At 45.3% G+C, this 18,341-nt stretch overlaps 2 protein-coding genes across 3 annotated transcripts in view; one reads left to right on the forward strand and one right to left on the reverse strand.

The window, feature by feature from the left end:
• Positions 1–7,421, reverse strand: part of BLVRA (biliverdin reductase A) — a 32,373-nt gene extending 24,952 nt beyond the window's left edge. The window contains exon 1 of one of the 2 annotated variants that reach the window (XM_058812977.1): positions 7,248–7,421. The gene's annotated coding sequence lies outside the window, so the exon portion shown is untranslated. The remainder of the gene's footprint in view (positions 1–7,247) is intronic. The other variant, XM_058812969.1, reaches the window with a different exon arrangement.
• Positions 7,422–12,211: 4,790 nt separating this feature from the next.
• On the forward strand, positions 12,212–13,663 carry LOC131568365 (inositol 1,4,5-trisphosphate receptor-interacting protein-like 1). Its single transcript, XM_058820411.1, has one exon. The coding sequence runs from the start codon at positions 12,254–12,256 to the stop codon at positions 13,661–13,663; it is 1,410 nt and encodes a 469-aa protein (XP_058676394.1). The 5' UTR covers positions 12,212–12,253.
• Positions 13,664–18,341: the final 4,678 nt, after the last annotated feature.

Raw genomic sequence — 18,341 nt, forward strand, 5'->3', positions numbered from 1 at the left:
ACAATGCTTTACTTGTGTATAACTATGCAAAAGCTAACCCCACATCTCCCAATTCCTAGGTCTACCCACACAATTTACTCTGTGATTCCTGCAAGAAGACATGTAGTTTTATATGCCAAGAAGATAGCTAAAACACCACTAGTTTTGGTTTGTACCGTTGGTGAGCTCAGAGCATGCCAAAATCTGAATCTTCAAGCATGACAAGGTAGAACCTGACATGCTCAGCGTTAATGAACAAGCAAAAGGACGACCTACAAATTGGTTCCTATTTACAATATTCTGCCTCTTGACAGATTCACCATCACCAGATTTATTGTTCCATAAAGTCTCCAAAAGGACCCCAAAAAAATGTCATCAGATTGGTTCAACTTCAAGCAAAGCAGAAGACTCTACACAGCTAAAGCCACTCCAAAGCTACCTACATTTAAAATATGTCTAAAGGAAGATGAACATATATTTCAGTTCCTGAACATGAATGCACAATGAATACAAAACTCATAAAAAATTATAAACTAACTTGATGATTGAGTTCACACAGTGCCACTAGCTGAAGAAGGGTACAGGATGGATTGTGCCGGGATATTAATGGCATCACAGCTTCTACATACTTTGTTAAACCTCATCAGTTCGGGACCAGTGAAGCTGCTGGCAACTTCAAAGAGCCGCTCCAAAGATCTGAGTAAAAATAACTATAATTGGGTGATAGACTTAAATACCACCTCTGCCTTCTTTATTTCCTTACAGTCTGCCTTCAAAGATGTGAGCCAGAAAGTTTAGTGAAGCTGTCTGTTCAGAGGAGTATTTTAAATACACAACTTACTCAGAACCAGCATGGCCATGTAACTGGGATAAGAGAACCCAGTATCACTCTTCTTTCCTCTGCCAAATCAATGTGGACTATTACTTTATAACAACTGTAATTGTTATAAAATGGATAATATCCTATCACAGGCAGGATCTGCACAAGCACCTAATTTTGAAATAGCTGAAACAGCTCTTGCGAAGGTTCAGGAGCAGACAATACTCTGGGCACTGGAAGAGGGAAATATACCTTTTAAAAGAGGCAGAGAAATAACTGGATCATGGAAGTAAAAGATTTCCAGGAATGAATGCTTCCATTTTAAATATAATGCAAACATTTATCTCTTTTCCCCTGATTTTACTAGACTGTACCCATCTCATTTTTTCTGCAATATTCTGGTGAAATGATTTAACAGTTACTCTTGTAAGAGAAGAGCTTTGTCCCCACCTCAAGTTCATGTCCTTAACCGCACCATTCCTTTAAACACCCAAAGAGGCCACTAAGTTCTGAAGAGAGTGGACATGAACTACCACCATCCTGCGCTGCCAATAGTAACATAAATGCAATTCTAAAATGTCACAGCAACCCTGTTCATTACTTTATTCAGCCTTGCTCCTTTTTAAAATGTCTAAATCCCTTCTTCCCTCCTTACCTTCTGCTAATTAAACTCAAGAAAGCATCTTGAGGTTCTGGGAAAGAAGACTGTGAGTTTAATATTTATTATTTAAGCCATCTCAGGCATGACTGTGGCCCTTCCACAAAACCAGTTTTAAACACAAAGTTTCTTTATTTATCATTAGAAATGGAAAACCAAAGAACCTTACATTAATATGATAAACACAGTGCAGGTGGGCATCTGTAAGCTGTCACTCTTTTATAGAGGCCCATCTTGGACATTGGATACTAAATACCTGTTCTTTCTTCCCACGGTCAGACTTGAGTACAAAGGCAAAAGCAGAACCTCAGCAGCTCAGAAAATGTGGATGAAAACTGTCTGCAATAATCCATCCCACTGGTTTTGTTTAGGACCAAACTGAGTTGGACAAAGAATATAATAGTGTGGCCAAATAACAGCTTGAGTCAAACTCAAGAGACCACAAGCCATTTGACTACACTTGCTATAAGGCTGGATGGCTTTTCCTCCTGATGGATTTGTTCTGCAGTCTGGAATAGGAAAGTTTATTCCAGCTAGGCATATAAGCAAAAATAAGATCATGTAGGAGCCGGATAATAAAAATAATAATCACGAGCACATAGCAAAGGAATGTACTTTGCACTTCTTTTTCTTAGAACAGCAGAATGGTTCGGGTTGAAAGGAACCTTTAAAGATCATCAAGTCCAACCCCTCTGATACGAGTGTGATGTTTCCCTTCTTCCAGTCACTGGGGCCTTCACCTGATTGCCATGACTTTCCAAATATGATGGAGAGCGACTTGGCAACTTCATCAGTTCTTCCTGCTCATAATGTTTCTCTTGATGAAAAAGGCCATCTGTCAGTATGGCTGTATGAGATCTCATGGGCAAAAGATGAAGAGTTGCCATCTCATTTAGTAGTCATTTAACCAAAAGAAACTTGAACCCTGGAGTTATCCACACCTTCACACCTCTTTAGGAGTTGGTAACTTAAGAGCACCTAGGATAGGAGGAGTTTCCCTCCTGTGTTTAAAGAGAGGAAAATTTTGTTCCTGATATTACAGGCCATCTGATGGTGGGAAGGTCTGGCTATCCCAAGCAACAGGGATGGGTAACATGCAGCAGACCAGCAGTTGTTTCTGAAAGGTGCTCTCTCTGCCTGAGTACATGAACACAAAAAAAAAAAAAAAAAGGAACAAAGGTGCCTCATACATCTCCCTGGTGCAAAATTCAGCCCTCTTCAAAAGATACCAGGGAATTAAGGTTGTGTCCTTGAAAGCAGTATCCTTTCTGAGGAAACCTTATCAGAAAAACTGGGCTCGGAGCAGCCAGAGAATCACATGGCCACATCCCCTGCTTGCAGGGCAAGAGGAGAAAGGAAGCTCTTATCTACACTAAAACAAAGGACCAGACACTTTAAGCCCCCTTTATTTTATCATATAATAGAGGTATTTTTATGGTTCTTTTGCTATATCTTCATTATATCTCTATTGTTAATATTACTAGGTCAGGCTGTCACCAGGACCTACTCAAGAAGGACTGGGTTGGAAACACATCACAGAAGACCATTCTTTTTGAACAGCAAGTAGAGTCAGGCAAATGACCTATTTATTTTGAAAATATTTATTCAAGAACCCTCAGCCTTAAGGTCTTATTTCAGATGCCAGGCATATAAGAACAGGCAGTACATCCTAATTTGCAAATATCGGGTGAAATATATGGATAGCTATTTCACTTCTCTAAGCAAGTAAGTAAATATAAAGTAGACTTAAAAAAAATTCCAAATGAAAAACACATTTCCTAGGGCAAGCATGACTGCTGGGATTGGTTATCCTGACTTCTGGATGACAAACCTGAGACATCTCAGATGCCTTGGGACTGTTTTTAACAGATACTGCCCTCCAGGACTTCAAATCCAAGTATTCTATACTTACCAAAAACCAGGCCTACCTCAGTCTTACTGAACAAGAATGAAAGCAGACTAAGCCCATGATGCCCTCCAATGCCAGAAGTGTACCATGCCTCAACACTTAACAGTGAATTATCAACAGTACAGAATTCCTCCTTATCCATGTTCCAATCTGAGTATCTGAGTTCTTCACAGATTTTTGCCACTAAAGAATCAAAGCTTTGGAGGAAGACAAAAACAAGGAATTAATCTGCCATCTCCATTCAAATGTTATTAATCTGATTTAATGGCAAAAACAAAACCAAAACAAATAAACAAACTACAATCCCCCCCACTTCAACCCTTCATACATTTGTATCTTCTGTCACCAAGACCAAACACTAAGCACAGAGAGATCTCTACCAACTTGCTGATCCCACTCCAGCCGCACATAATTGTGCTGTCTGAGAAAAATCAGCTAATTACTCCAAAGACAAGTACGAGCAAGCTACTCTGTGTTCATCACCAAATAACAGACTAACCAGTCTGCTGCTAATCCGTGTCAGAGCCTGCAAAAGACAGTAAATACCGACTAAGGGCTGCTTTCCCTAGCAACAGAAAGGGTCACAAAGCTGCATTGCTGCCAGCACAGCAAAGAATCACCCATGACGTTGTCACTAGAATGACTGTGGTCTCAGCTTACCCCTCACATCCTGTACTACTACTTCCTTTCTGTTATTTGGGGATCATTCAATAATCCATGCTCTTTCTGATGGCTTTTCTCTCTTCTCATTCACAGAACAGAGGTAATGATTAGATGATAAAGATGACTTTGTACCTACACATTTCACTGAGAGGGAAAGTTAATAAACACAGTAACATTACCTGAGCCATGAGAACCTCTCATTTTATTAGCCGGTGTTGTGCAGCTTTTAATTTAGTATTTAGGATAGTTACTACAACAGGAGCATTAGCTGCCACAAACAGGCTCCTTTTAACTGGTTAATAAAGCCATGATAAGGAAAAAAAAAATTCAATAAGTAGAAATCTATTTTATGCTAATTGTTCAACTCATGTTGTTAAAGTGGTGGGTTGTACTCATCTGGAGGAACAGGATTAGCAATTGCATTTCATTATCTTTCGCAGTCAGGTGGGTTTTCTGCAATGTTTTCTAATTAGCACAGTAGATCTCCGAGTTGCAAACATTAGTCTAAGAAACACTTAAGTTCAGTTAGACAAGAAGCCAAAGCTCTTTGTGCTTAGACAGTAGAGAGGAAACAAGTCAAATGTAAATTTATCTTTTTATTACAGTTGCACTTATTTTATAAGGTTTAAGATCTAAATCCCACACTTTGGCTTTACAGGCATGAGAACATTTGCCAAGGTTCAAGGCCAGCTCCTCAGCAACCTTTGTTCTGCTAAGTTACAACAGGGAACAGATTATCCAGAGTGGGGTTTTGTTGATTTTGGGTGGGTTTTTTTTTTTTTTTTACTATAGGATTAAACTGCAAGAATGTCTTGACCTTCAGACTGTTCTTCTTTCCTAAGCCCCACTGCTTCCCTACTCAGTGAAGAAACCTTTTTAATGCCTCACTTAATAAGGTGCACTATGAGCACAGTGTATGTTATCTTAACACACTGAGCTCTACCTGCAAGTTTCAGAAAAATCTATGGTTGCCTGAAAATTCGAGGTGAAAGTTACCCATAATCCTGCATGCATTGATGTTGCTGTACCACTGTGTAAAACACAGGAACTCCTTCCTCAGGGCATTATTGTCCTACTACCACATCCATCCAAACTCTGTTAGCTTCTCCACTTCCTCCTAACTTTATTTAGTTTTATCTCCTGTTGCCTGACTCTGCTTACCTAGCCAAGGATGGCAGTGCAGAGACAGCTTCAGTGGACCACAGTAGTGGTAATGGCAAACACCCTCTGAAGCTTCCTACAACTAATCTGCACAACACAGAGTACAATATTCCCTCTACAAAATGGATCAAACTCAGGTGACTCAGAGTCATCACTGAAAAGCAAAAATGCCAATGTGCGTTCTAGTCCTGCATCTTACTGAAGTCCTGACACCATGGTGTAAGACAGAAAATTATTCCCATTTTAATTTGAAAACTGGACCATTAATTTATCCATTTATCTTCACTTGTTTTGACGATGCCAGTTAATTTTTAGTCCAGAGAGCAAAGCAGTCCTGTTCTTCTGCTGAGCTTGATTTTCAGAGTCTGTGGATACAGCAGATATTCTTCATGACAAAAGAAAAACAAACAAGAAAACAAGTCTGCCCTTTGACATTTAAAATTAAGTTGCTTAGACCTAAATGCAGTTGTCTTTTTGGGTCATTGGGTTTGGGGAGTGAGGAGTGGGTGTTGAAACATCCAGTCAGCACAACTGGGAAAATAATGAGGGCACTAAGAAGTTGAAAATTACAAAGGCTGAGTCTCCTTTTTAGCTCTACAGAATAAGCACTGGCAGTCCATCAAGAATAACACAAACCATACTTCATTGAATTAAACTCCTGCTCTTCACAAACAGTAACTCAGTTCACTCTCTGAAGAAACTGAGAGATTTCTATCAGTAAAAAAGTTTCTTGACCAGGAAGAGGAGTCCCAAAAAATCAGCACTCCCAAATAAGGGAAGTTTCCTGATCCAACAGTAAGAAATTGCAAAGTATTTTACTATCAATTATTATAATATTAATAATATTTAGTTATAATATAATTATTAATAATTACTTTCTAAGTGGTATGCACTGCTTGTGACAGTTTTTAGTAAGACTAACTAAGGCTTTCTTATATACTCTGAAAATATTAACCCATTGGTCTTTATATTATAAAGATTAAACTTCAAGTTGGATTTACATTATTTAAACAAATTTGGCTCCATTTTCTCATTTATCAACACAAATGTCAGAAACATGTTCAAACACTATGCTATTGATTTTTGGCACAATATCATTCTGTGTTCACATCTGTAACCATAGATCCAACAGCTGAAAGACTATCTTTATTCCACAAAAATTAATTTGGCAAATCAATGCAAGGAATTGGAAAAAAATGGCTTCACACAAAATCAGTTCATTAAACTGTTGCCCAAATTAGCATTAGTTGTTTGGGGTTTTTTAACAAGCTCCAACACAAAAGTTCAGCAGGATGACAGGAGTTATATAAAGGCTGAGCTTGTCTTTTCACTGTGCATAGATTGAGCCCTTGATACACCTTTTTTGTTCTTTTTACCTAGAGATAAGTGATAACTGTGACTAGAACATAAAGAAATGAAGTGTCAACGTGTGTTATGCACGCATTCTGTACCATATCCGAGAACACAAAAATCACCTTTCTCCCACCAAAAGCTGTCTGAAATATGGCCCCACCACGCTCCTTTACGGAAGGAAAACATTCTCATTCTCACTTTACACATGGGTAAACAGAGGTACAGCCTAGTTGATGGTCCGGTGTTTCAGAAGGGAGCATCAAATAGCTACAGTAAACGTGGATTTTCACAGGATTGGAAGGAAGCTCAGCACTCCTAAAAAGAAGTCCAGTTTATATGAAAGGTTTTACATGACCTCTCACACTCTCACCATGCAGTGCCCTGGACACTCGAAGATGCTACTTGGGTACTTCCACATCATTTACAGGCTTCATTTGCACCTGGACATTATTCCAAACCAAGGGCTTTTCCCTTTTTCCCTTTCTCGCTGCTTCCCCCTCCCCAGGTGGCGGCCCGTCCCCCTTGGTGCGGAGGGTGTCTTTGGAGCAGCCAGGACAACGTGACTCGCAGGACTCCCCCAATCCTCCACAATCGAGGGGGAAACGCCGCTGACGGGCAATCCCGGGGAGGCGAGGAACAGAAATCGAAAGGCCTGCTTCCAAATCCTAATTACAGCTAGCAGGGATTAAGTAGTAGCCACTAACCTCTCCAGCTCACAGAAGAGAAACGTGGTCCCGTCTAATTCTCTTCCGCTCCCTGCAGCTCCTTCTTATACAACGCTCCGCAGCCGCGGCATATCAGCGCCCGCACGCCCGTCCCTGCCGCGGCGGCAACACCCCCTCGGCCGGGAATCCAATAGGGATTGCAGGGGCGGGCTGAAGCCGGAGGCAGCTGGGGCAGGCGCTCAGGCTGGGAGCTTCCTCTCAGGAAACAGCCAGAAAGCTGCACGGGGCTAGCCAGGGGCCAGCACCTCCATGGGGACTAACCCCCCCCCCCCCCCCCCCCCCCCGGTTAAGCGCAGCGGTCCCTGTGATGTTTGGTTTCCATACTGATAAACTACATATCAGTAAACCCTGTTTGTACACTTAATATGCCTCAGTAGCTGCAGCCGTTGAGAAAGAATGGGGAAAAAGGAATTTAGGATTATATATGTATTGAAATCAGTTACAATGGAATACTGAAGTAACAGACCACAAGGGTGCTTGGCAGAACACCCAAGGTAGGGCCAAAAGGACGAATAAACAGGGGCAACTCATCCGTCTAAAGTGCCAACTGGGTGAAAAGTGATTTTGGCAGGGGGAGAGTGAAAACACTCATGGGCCATGAAGTCTAGAAACCCACTGACTCAAGAGGAGAATGAGACTGAACATGTGGAGTAATTAACATAAGTGAGAGAATCACCTAACCACTAAAATTACAGAATATTCAGAACTGGGAGGGACCCACAAGGATCAAGAGGTCCAGTTCTGAAGTGAGTGACCCATATGGGGATTGAACCTACAACCTTGGTGTTATTGGCACCACGCTCTGACCAAACTGAGCTAAGATATAATACAAATTAATGAGAGAACTATGCAACTTCTAGCCAATGAATACTGATACTTTTGTTTGCTAAAACATATAAATAATGCAAAGTTTTGGTGATGAGGGAGCTAGTGTTTTGTGGGTTACCACCTAGCTCCTTACTTTGCACAAACTAGAATAAAGAAATAGAGATTCCTCTCCTCTGTGTGTGAATTGGCATTGCACACCAGGTAAGGAGTCCATGTTAGGGGCAACAACCCCAGCCAGACACTCCCAGAGCCCACTCCTGCGGTGGTTTGCAGACACTGGTACTTCAGCAGTGCTGGTGTCTGCCCAGCTGCAGCCATAGGGTTTAAGTTGCAGGACGAATCTGTACTCAATACATTGGGAATTTCAAGAGTGCCAAGTGGGAAAGAAATCACTCTGTGCTGGCTTTGCCCAAGCAGGACGCATGCAGAGAGCAGCTGCTAGGACAGCCCAGGCCAGGTGTTCAACAAGTTCTTACTCAAGACTGTTTGCCTCCTTTTCTACTGGGATTGCTTCCTGGCAGACAACATACTATGCATAAGCACTAGCTTTTCCTAGGAAAGACACCTTTTGCCAAGCTCTTACTCCCAGCCTCTTTACTTGCCATTTCTTATCTACATGAAACAGGACTTTCAGCTGCTCCTTTTCGGACTTGGAAGATAAAAGCCAGTGAAGGTACAGATATTTCCCCCCAAGCCAGTAGTTCCTGCAATGAACAATGTATGAAATGAGGCTGGTCTGAATTCCACAGATCTTTCTACACCAAGATGATGGTCGGCATTCATATTGTAGAACCTAAAACTGTGTTACATTGGGACTACAGGTACAAAGGATAAAATTCTGTACCCTCTCATCTCAAACATACAGTAGAAATACCTCTGAAGAACCTTCTTTTATTTTTTGCACACAAGTGTGCTCAAGTCAACTTGTTTCTGGTAAATCTTACCAGAAACAAGTAGTGTGCTGTGTAAAGTAGTAACACCAAAAGAAGCCCATCTTCTTCCTATAGAAATTAAAAATCCAGTGCATCCCTGAATTCTTGAAAGTCATTATTCTAAAATTCTGCAGGTTGGGATGTTGAGTGACACACCCTTCTTTCCATATTTTCTCATTTCTGACCTGTGAATTTCCTCATCAGAAACATTACAGGAACTCAGCCTCCTCCCAGCTACATTTTGTTTGCTAGAGTGACATTTTCTGAGCCAGTTATGAAGTTTTAACTATTGCAAAACTTATATGGTCTAACATAACTTGAACTCCACAGAGAGTTTGTGTTGCCATTACTGTGCTGGTTGTTTCAAATAACTCTTTCCATCCCCTCTAGTAAGTGCTAAAACACATATTATGCCTCAGCAGCTTTAATTACAGTTGTTGCACAACTGAAATAAGGAAGAGCTCCAAAATGTAACTGACAAATCATACACAAAACTAATGAGCAGGAAGTTTAAAGTCTGAAGGTCTTCAACATACATGTGGTATTACATAAAAGAGGATTGGCGGCCCCGGAGAGACAATATTTAAGCTTATACATAATGAGTTTAACATATGGGACAGTTAATGACTAGCATGTGACTGCATGCTTAGGACAAAGTAATGAATCAATTAGCACGTGATAGGAAACCTTAACGCATAGCAGAACATGCAAAAGAATGCATATGGGAGTGATTAGAGGCAGATGTAACTCAGAGCCCTTGGATTCAGGAACGGTGCTCCTATTTGTACAGCCATATAATCTACAGGATGTGGGACCTGTTCAGTCTCATAATTAATCTTGTCAATTAAAAAAAAAAATAAAGAGAAAAAATAAAACCCCACCTTCTTTCCAAATGAATCAGATCCCAAAACTAATGGAAGTGGCACAGCACACAGCCAAACAGGATGGCACAACCACCTCTTTCTATGACACCTGTAGTTACCTTAAACCAGTCCTGTCCCTACCTGCTGTTTGATCCCTAAATTACAGCCTCAATCTCCCTTTGCCATAGGATTGTTTATTTATTCAGGCAGCTACATAAAATCCCCAACATTTAAATGAGCTCCAGATCTGGACAAGATGGGGGGCAGAGAGCTCCTGCAGTGGTCGAATTTGGGCTCTGCCACTGGTGCTGGCAGCTGGAGCCACTGGCAACATGACCATGTTACCCTACTGCAGAAACCTTTTAGGGTCAAGCTGGGGCAGGGGAGGGCGATTGGCGGCTCTCCCAAGTTCCCAGTTCCCCAGCACAAGATGAGAAAAGAGAAATGGTGTTACCCACCCACCCCTTGAAATGGCATTGCATAACAGAGAAGAGACAGGGGCAAAGGAACAATTTTGAGTTTGATCTAGGCAGCACCGAGAGTGGACCATTCAAATCCAGGAATGCAACATGGAAAATGTCACAGGTTTTCCTGTGGGGGAAAAGGCTCCACAGAAAACACAACACAAACCCCAAACCATAACTTTAGTGTTTAAATTTTCTGTGAATTACAGCTGAGAGAAACTGTTGTGCAGTGCTGATGGCCTCTTCTGGCACACTCCTCATCTTTGCTCATCTCTGGGGCCTACAAAGCCAGGAGAGGGCTTCTTTCTGCTCTTGCCTGGGCTGAGACCAAACAGTCTTGGTGAGCCTGAGGTCATGAGCAGGAGAGCTGGGGAATTCAGGCTTTGCCCAAACTGGGGCCTTCCTGAAGGCAAAGGATGAGGAAGGGCTCTCACATGTGCTGCCAGTGCCATGGAAGGCCCCAGAGCAAGAAGGCATTTCTTGGCTTCTGGGATCCCATCTTCACAGTCTGGCCTTGCAGGTTAGTGAAATCCACATGGATATCCTGGCACATTCCAGCACTGACTTTCACTCCAAACCTTCACATTTGCTACAAGGAGAGTGATGATTTTTCCTTCTGCTTGGAAGGGTATGGATTCCCTTAGTTGATGTACTTGGCAGAAAGGTTCTCCTTGCATGGAAATATTTCCTGGCAGCCTGAAACTTCTGACCACCGAGAACCCTTTTTTTCCTACTGGCATTTTATCATGGCAACCACAGCATAAAAGCAGCACCTTTCTCTCCTCTGGGAGGAGCTGGTTTCACAGCTCAGCTCAGGGACCATCTGTACCTGACAGATGCAGATGGTCCCTGAAGGGAGGTTGTAGCTAAGTGGGGTTTATCATATTAGCCCAGGGAACAAACAATATGACCAGAGGAAATGATCTCAAGCTGTGCCACAGGAGATTTAGATTGGATCTCTAGGAAATATTTCTTCAACAAAAAGTATATCAAGCTTGGAAACAGGCTGCCTAGGGCAATGGCTGAGTCACCACCCTCAGAAAGGTTTAGAAGTCATGCGTATATGGCATTTGGGGACCTGACTGATTGGTGGAGTAGACAGTGTTAAGTTTGCAGTTGAACTGTGTGATCTTCAGGGACTTTTTCAACCTCGATGATGCAGAGATTTATGGGTAGCTCAACCAGTATGGAGTCAAGACTTAGACTCAATGATCCCCAAGGGTGCCTTCCAACATGGATATCTATGAGATCGCCAATGGAGGCAGCTGGTAAGAAAGACAAAAGAAAGACCAAAGGAAGTTCTTTGAAGAAGGTTCACTCAAAAGCAGCCTTAACCAGTACACCAGGGCCATATTGAGTGGCTGAGCTGGGGTGGGGAGTGGAGTTGGCTGGGTTGTGATGTGCTGTGGCACTTGTGACATCATGGGGACGTGTCACAATGGGGGCAGCTAGAACAGGTCCTAGAAGCAGGTTACCTAGAAGCAGGTAACACTGGCCCTCTATTGCTCGGGCAAGCGGTGAGTGCACATGTGGCAGGGAGGCCATGCTGGGGACAACGGCCAGGGCAGAAATGCTGCACCCAAGGCTAGGTTCTCCCTCTGCATGCAGGGACAGCCCCTCATGGCAGAGCCTTGGCCATGGTACAGTGCTGCTGTTGCTGCTGGGGCAGTGGGACAGGCCTTCCTGCCCCCAGCTGTCTGGGGCCCTGTCTTTCCCACCCTCAGATCACTGGGATTCCTGTCCCTGCTGCCCCCCCTGCCAGCTGCCTCCCTCCCCGCTCCCCTCAAGGCCTTCTCTCCATCCTCCTGCAGACCATGGCGCCCTGGGTATTGTGGCTCTTGTTCTTGCTAAGTGTAGTCCAGTACCCGCAGCCCATAGATGATGTTTTGGATGAGGTGATGCGTCTGCGAATGGAGCTGCAGGTGAAGTTCCAGGAACAGGAGAGGATTCAGCTGGAGCGGGAGGTGAAGCAGCTCGTGCTGATGCAGAGTGGCACATCCTGGAGAGACCTGCTCAGGTCTGCGTTGCAGCCCTGGCAGGTCTGGGCATTTGCTGGGCTCTTGGTTCTTCTCTTGGCCGTATGGTTTATGTGGAGGAAAAGAAGTTGTGAGGCAGAGATCAGTGGTGAGGAGAAGAAAGAAAAGGAGAAGGAGGAAGAGGAAGAGGATGAGACATGGGCATATGATCTGAGATGGCTTCTAGACGAGCGCATACAGTGGCCTGTACAGGACCTGCAGACAGGCTGCAACAGGACAATGGCCCTTATAGACAATTTCCTAACTGTCCTTAGGCGTGCCTTGAGTAGGACTTTCTACCCGGTGCTGCAACAAGCCATTGGTATTGGCAGTGCCTTTGAAGGTTGGACTGCCCGTGAGGAGGAAGTTGTGTACCAGGTGCTTGTAGCCCTGACTCCTCCCCTAGGCCACCTCTTCCACCTGGAGCGTGACACTGACCAGCAGAAGCCTGGCAGGAACTTCCGTGTCCGTGTGGAGCTGGAGTGCAGGTGCCCGACAGAGTACCAGGGTATGAACATGCTGTGCTTCCAGCACCACCCTGACGTGATCAGGAGGATGACTCAGCAGCCCAACCTCCTAGACACGCTGTGCACCGACTCCTACCTTGACGTCAAGAAAACTGTCCACTGGTTCTGCACACTGGTGGGAGCAAGCTGGCAGCGCTTGCCCCAGTCACGCAGTTGGCATTTAGTGCTGCTGCCCTCCAAACGCTCCTGCAACCTCAGGCTGACCAACAGCCAAGAAAGCTTCCAGGTTAAGGTGCTGTTTGGGGTGCGGCGACTCGCCTCAGACATCTTTATCAGCAGCCGGTATCGAGGGCCCCGCACCCCAAGCACAATGTGGCCTGAGAGCTATGCTGTGGCAGAGACAAAGTTCTTCAGGCACATGGCCAGGGAGGCCCCCCAGGACAGCTCGCACCTTAAATGCCTGCAGCTCCTTGCCCATGTTCTTGCGCGCAAGGACTTTTCCATCCATTCCATCAAGACCATTGTCATGCGCCTGCTGCACACGGTACCAGTGTCACAGTGGCAAAGGAGACACTTCCTGCTTCAGCTCTCAGATGCTCTGGAGCAGCTGCGTGTATCTCTGGAAGAGAAACACCTGGAGCATTTTATTGTGGGCAACCAGAAGCTTCCAGAGGAGATCAGGCTGCCCCCAGATGTACTAAGGGCTAGGCCACCCAACCTCTTCCACGGTCTGGCACAGGATCCAACTGCCCACTCCCAGGCGATGCAAGCCTACCTTGATCTGCGCCAGCGCCTGGCAAGAGTGCTGGCCTATGGCCACTGTTAGTGGGGCTCACAGAATCACAGAATCACTGGGTTTGAAGAGACATTTGAGATCATCGAGTCCAAGCCATGCCCTAACACCACCTCAACTATACCATGACACTGAGTGCCATATCCAATCTTCTTTTAAACACATCCAGGGATGGTGACTCCACCACCTCCCCCGGGCAGATGATTCCAGTACTTTATCACTCTTTCAGTACAAAACTTCTTCCTAACATCCAACCTAAATTTCCTTTGGCACATCTTAAGACTGTGTCCTCTGGTTCTGTCAGCTGATGCCTGGAGAGAGAGACCAACCCCCCACCTGACTACAGCCACCTTTCACATAGTTGTGGAGAGTGATAAGGTTGTATCTGAGTCTCCATTTCTCCAGGCCAAACAACCCCAGCTCTGTTCCTGATAGGGCTTGTGTTCCCAGCACTCCACCAGCCTTGGGGCCCTCCTTTGGATGCATGTGCCCATGAGGCTTGCAGCTGGTGGCAGAGAACCGGCTTTTTAGACAAAGACAGGAATGAATGGGATACATAGACAGATACTATATGTATATATAACTATAGTGTGTATATAAAACTACAATTATTTTTATTAACAGATGTGTTTTAACAGATACATATTATAGTGATGGTTTATAAATTGTCATATTATTTTATGAAAATAAATAGCACATATATAATGTCACTACCTGTTGTGATAAGTACTAATACTCTGTAGTTACTGCATTTATAAGAGGCAAGATTTTTATTACACAGATATATGTATAAAATATATATTATACACATAGTGCATTTAATACAAAACAATAATTTAATATATAAAATAGAAATGAAATAAAATAACAATTATATCTAATTCCTATATAATTACACAGAATAAATTATATTTATAATTAAATGTTTATGAAACACATAAAATGTTATATAATTAAAAATTCATCGTAATAAATATAATAGAACAATATAAATTTAGTGTGTATAGAACAATATAAAGGTAGTATGTATATCATGTCACTATCTGTTTAGACACATATTAATGTTCCACAGTTAGTGTATGTATGACTGGCAAGCAAGAAACTGCTGTGCTGTTGTTTCAATAAAATGCAGTCTTGCAGAATCTGGAGCATGCAAGACTTTCTTGATCTCAGCCAGACCTATAGTATTGGTAAATGTCACACACTGGGAATCTGGGCTCATGAACAGTCTCCATGAACTCAACCAAACTTACATTGCTGAACTGGTTCTAACCAGCAATTAAGCCCAGGTGCCCCCAGCCCCTCTGATTCCAGAATCACAGAATGGCTTGGCTTGGAAGGGTCCTTAGAAATTTTCTTGTTGCAACCCTGCTGCCAAGGGCAGGGACATCTTCCACCAGGCCAGGTTGCTCCAAGCTCCATCCAACCTGGCCTGGAACACTGCCAGGGACTGGGCAGCCACAGCTTCCATGGGCAGCATGGCCCAGCACCTCACCAGCCTCAAAGGCCAGAATATCTTCCCCATCTCCAGCCTAATGCCACCCTCTGTCAGTGGGCAGCTGCTGCCCCTGGTGCTGTCCCTCCAGGCCCTTGTAAGCAGCCCCTCCAGGTCTTTCTCTGGGCCTCATGCAGGGACTGAAAGGCTGCAGGGAGGTGCCCCAGGAGAAGGCCTTGGAGAGCACTGGGGCCAGGAGTGCCACCATCAGAGCAGCAAGCAGGGCCTGGCATGGCTGTCTGGTGAGAGGGCACAGGGCAGGCGCTGAGGCCCTGCCAGCTGGAGCTGGGAGCTCTGGTGTGTGACTGGCAGAGAGCCGCAGGCTCCCGCAGCTCTGCATCCCTCACGGCTGAGGCAGCTGCCCAGGCACAGCTGGCCTGGGACACGTGGCCAGCCCGGTGCCACCCTCAGGGGTGTTCGTCCTCTGGGGCCAGAGTCATTTGTGGCTGTGAGATGAGTGGCCAGCATGACTTGGGCCCCTAGGGTGGTGACAGGTGTGCAGGGGGAAATGCCAGCCCAGAAAGAAGCAACAGCAAATGGCCCCCAGCAAGGCCATAGTAATACTGGTGTCTTACACTGGCTGTCTCTCTTTCCTTAGTAAGAGAGAAATAGCAGAGGGGAAATAGCAGAGGGGGTATCTATAAATAATAAGTACCTCTCAGTACCAATAAAGCTTCACCAATATTGGATGGGTATTGCACAGCTTTCATCATTGCAAAATTACCAGGAAAAAGGGCCGGGAGGGGGTAGGTAGGCCAACACAGGCACAGATGGGAACTCAAGACAAGTTTCTGGCCCAAAATCTTTATTCAGGTCAGAAATGTATGAAACAGATTTTTTCAGAGAGTAATTAGATATGTGGGAATCAAGACACCCTGAAAGTAAAGGCAGCAACTGGTTTCCACAAAGAGGGGACAGTAGCAGAAAAGGACAGTAGCAGGATGAGAGAAAGAATTAAAAAAACGTACAGCTTTGCATACTAAACAGTCTCTTAACAAGGCTTCTAAGAGGCTGGGCCAGTCACTCCTTTCTTGTTCTGTATATCTCATTGTCTCTTTTTTTGGTCATATCTGCATGTCCTTTTGTTTTGCTGATTGTCTTTCCATACTGTTTCTCCCTACTTTCACTTTCCACAATTCCAGCAGTATTACAAGTCCTACCAAGCAGATATATTAATTAATTCAGCTACAATATAGTTTTCAATTTTTTTTTGTCAGGAACAACAAAGCAATGCAATAACGTAATCAGCTTCAGATGGCTAGAAGTTGGCTAGAAACTGCTAGAAGAAGAAACTACTAGAAGAAGAAACTGCTACCATGGGAAGAAACAGTTTTATTTTGGAGAATGAAATAGCAGGCAGCATTCCACTAAATCACAACAGTAAGGCAAAAGGTGTAAATAAGAAGCTGGAAGCTACTTGGATAACAGAACAAACTGGCTTGACAACAGCGCTGAGAATAATGCCTGACTCAACTCAGCCAGGAAATGCATACAATGAATATCAAAGCAGGTGGGATGCACTAAGGAACAGCAGCAGAACACACTGTGACATTATTGGTACACTCATAGTTTAATTTCAGATGAATCAAAACTGTGAGCCAAGGCTTGGGATCATGTAATCCAGCACTGCTAACACACACACTTTACAAACACCAGAGCCTAAGTGCTGAGCTCAGGGACAGTGCTGGACAGCTTGCTTAAACAAACTCCAACAGGGACAACAGCTTACACAGAACAATGGATAGGGATAAGTCTGGAATGAAGATGAGCTAAAGACAGCAGTGGTTAAATTAAATATTAATATCACTGTGTGGAATCAGATGGCCAGATTAGATCCAGAATTTTCTTTGGGGATTGCTGGACAGACACTGTTATTATTTTCAATTTTGACTGCACAAGAGTGGTTTTATGGTATCCTCTGTCCTGGAGAAAATAATAATAGAGCACCACAAAAGAGAATGGATCCTGGGCAGCAAGCTGAGGTGCAGCACGGAGCTGAGGGGATGTGGGTTGTGGGGAAGCCTTTGCAGCAATGCTGGCTGGGGACTGCGCCTGTCTCTTCACAGGCCTCCTGCAGCCGAAGCCATGGCTGGGGGACATCTGGCACCTCGGGTGAGGCATAGGCTGAGAAAACCCTCAACCCTGCCATTGAGAAGAGGGACCCTTGCAAAACGCTGCTTGAGACACAGGCAGCCCCAGCACTGCCATGACATTACATCACAATAGAAGAAAAATATTAAGCTATTAAAGAGTGTCCAAAGGAGGGCAACCAAGATGGCGAAGGTCTATGAGGGCAAGCCATACAAGGAGTGGCTGAGCTCACTTGGTCTGTCCAACCTGGAGGAGAGTGAGGGGAGACCTCATCAGTGTCTACAATTTCCTCGTGAGGGGAAGAGGAGGGACAGGCACTGATTTTCTCTGGTGACACGACCGGAGGGACTGGCCTGGAGTTATATCAGAAGCGGTTTAGGTTGGATATTAGAATAAAGTTCTTCCCCCAGAGGGTGGCTGAGCACTGGAAACGGCTCCCCAGGGAAGTGGTCACAGCACCAAGCCTGACACAGTTAAAGGAGCTCCTGGACAGCGCTCTCAAGCACATGGACTGCTGGGGCTGTCCTGTGCAGAGCCTGGAGTCGGACTCGGTGATCCCCGCGGCTCCTTTCCGAGTCAGGAGCTGCCGTAACACCGTCCCCTCCCCGCCGCCGTTCGCAGCGCTTCCCGCCATCGCCCCCTGCCGCGCCCCGCCGGCACCGCAGCAATGGCGGCCCCCACGGCGCCCGCATGAGCCCGACGCCGACCGCGGCTGCCGTGAGTGGGGACGGGCGGCCGAGGCCGGGGCGCGGCCAGGGCGGGCGGACCCCGCCGCCGCTCCCGGCGGGCTCGGCCCGGCGCAAAATGGCCCCGGGGGACGGCCGGGGCCCCGCGGGGGCGGGAAGAGGCGGGAGGGGGCTCGTACCGGGGGAGTCCCGTTGGGGCCCGACCACAGCAGCTCCGCAGCGACTGCGAGGAGCTGCGGGCGTCTGCAAGGGCGGCGGGGGTCAGGCGTGGGACACTGAGTGGTGGCATCGTGGCGAAGGCAGCAGTGCCGTCAGGCGGGCAGGGGCTTGCTCAGTGACCCCGAGAGCCTGAGCACATTTCTTCACGGGCCCTCTTAATGGTACTTGCACTTAAGATACTTTTCAGCTGCCTTCAGAAGAGGAGTGCGAGGCAAATGTA

The sequence above is a fragment of the Ammospiza caudacuta genome, chromosome 1 (genome assembly GCF_027887145.1).
Source record: "Ammospiza caudacuta isolate bAmmCau1 chromosome 1, bAmmCau1.pri, whole genome shotgun sequence".
Taxonomy (NCBI): Eukaryota; Metazoa; Chordata; class Aves; order Passeriformes; family Passerellidae; genus Ammospiza; species Ammospiza caudacuta.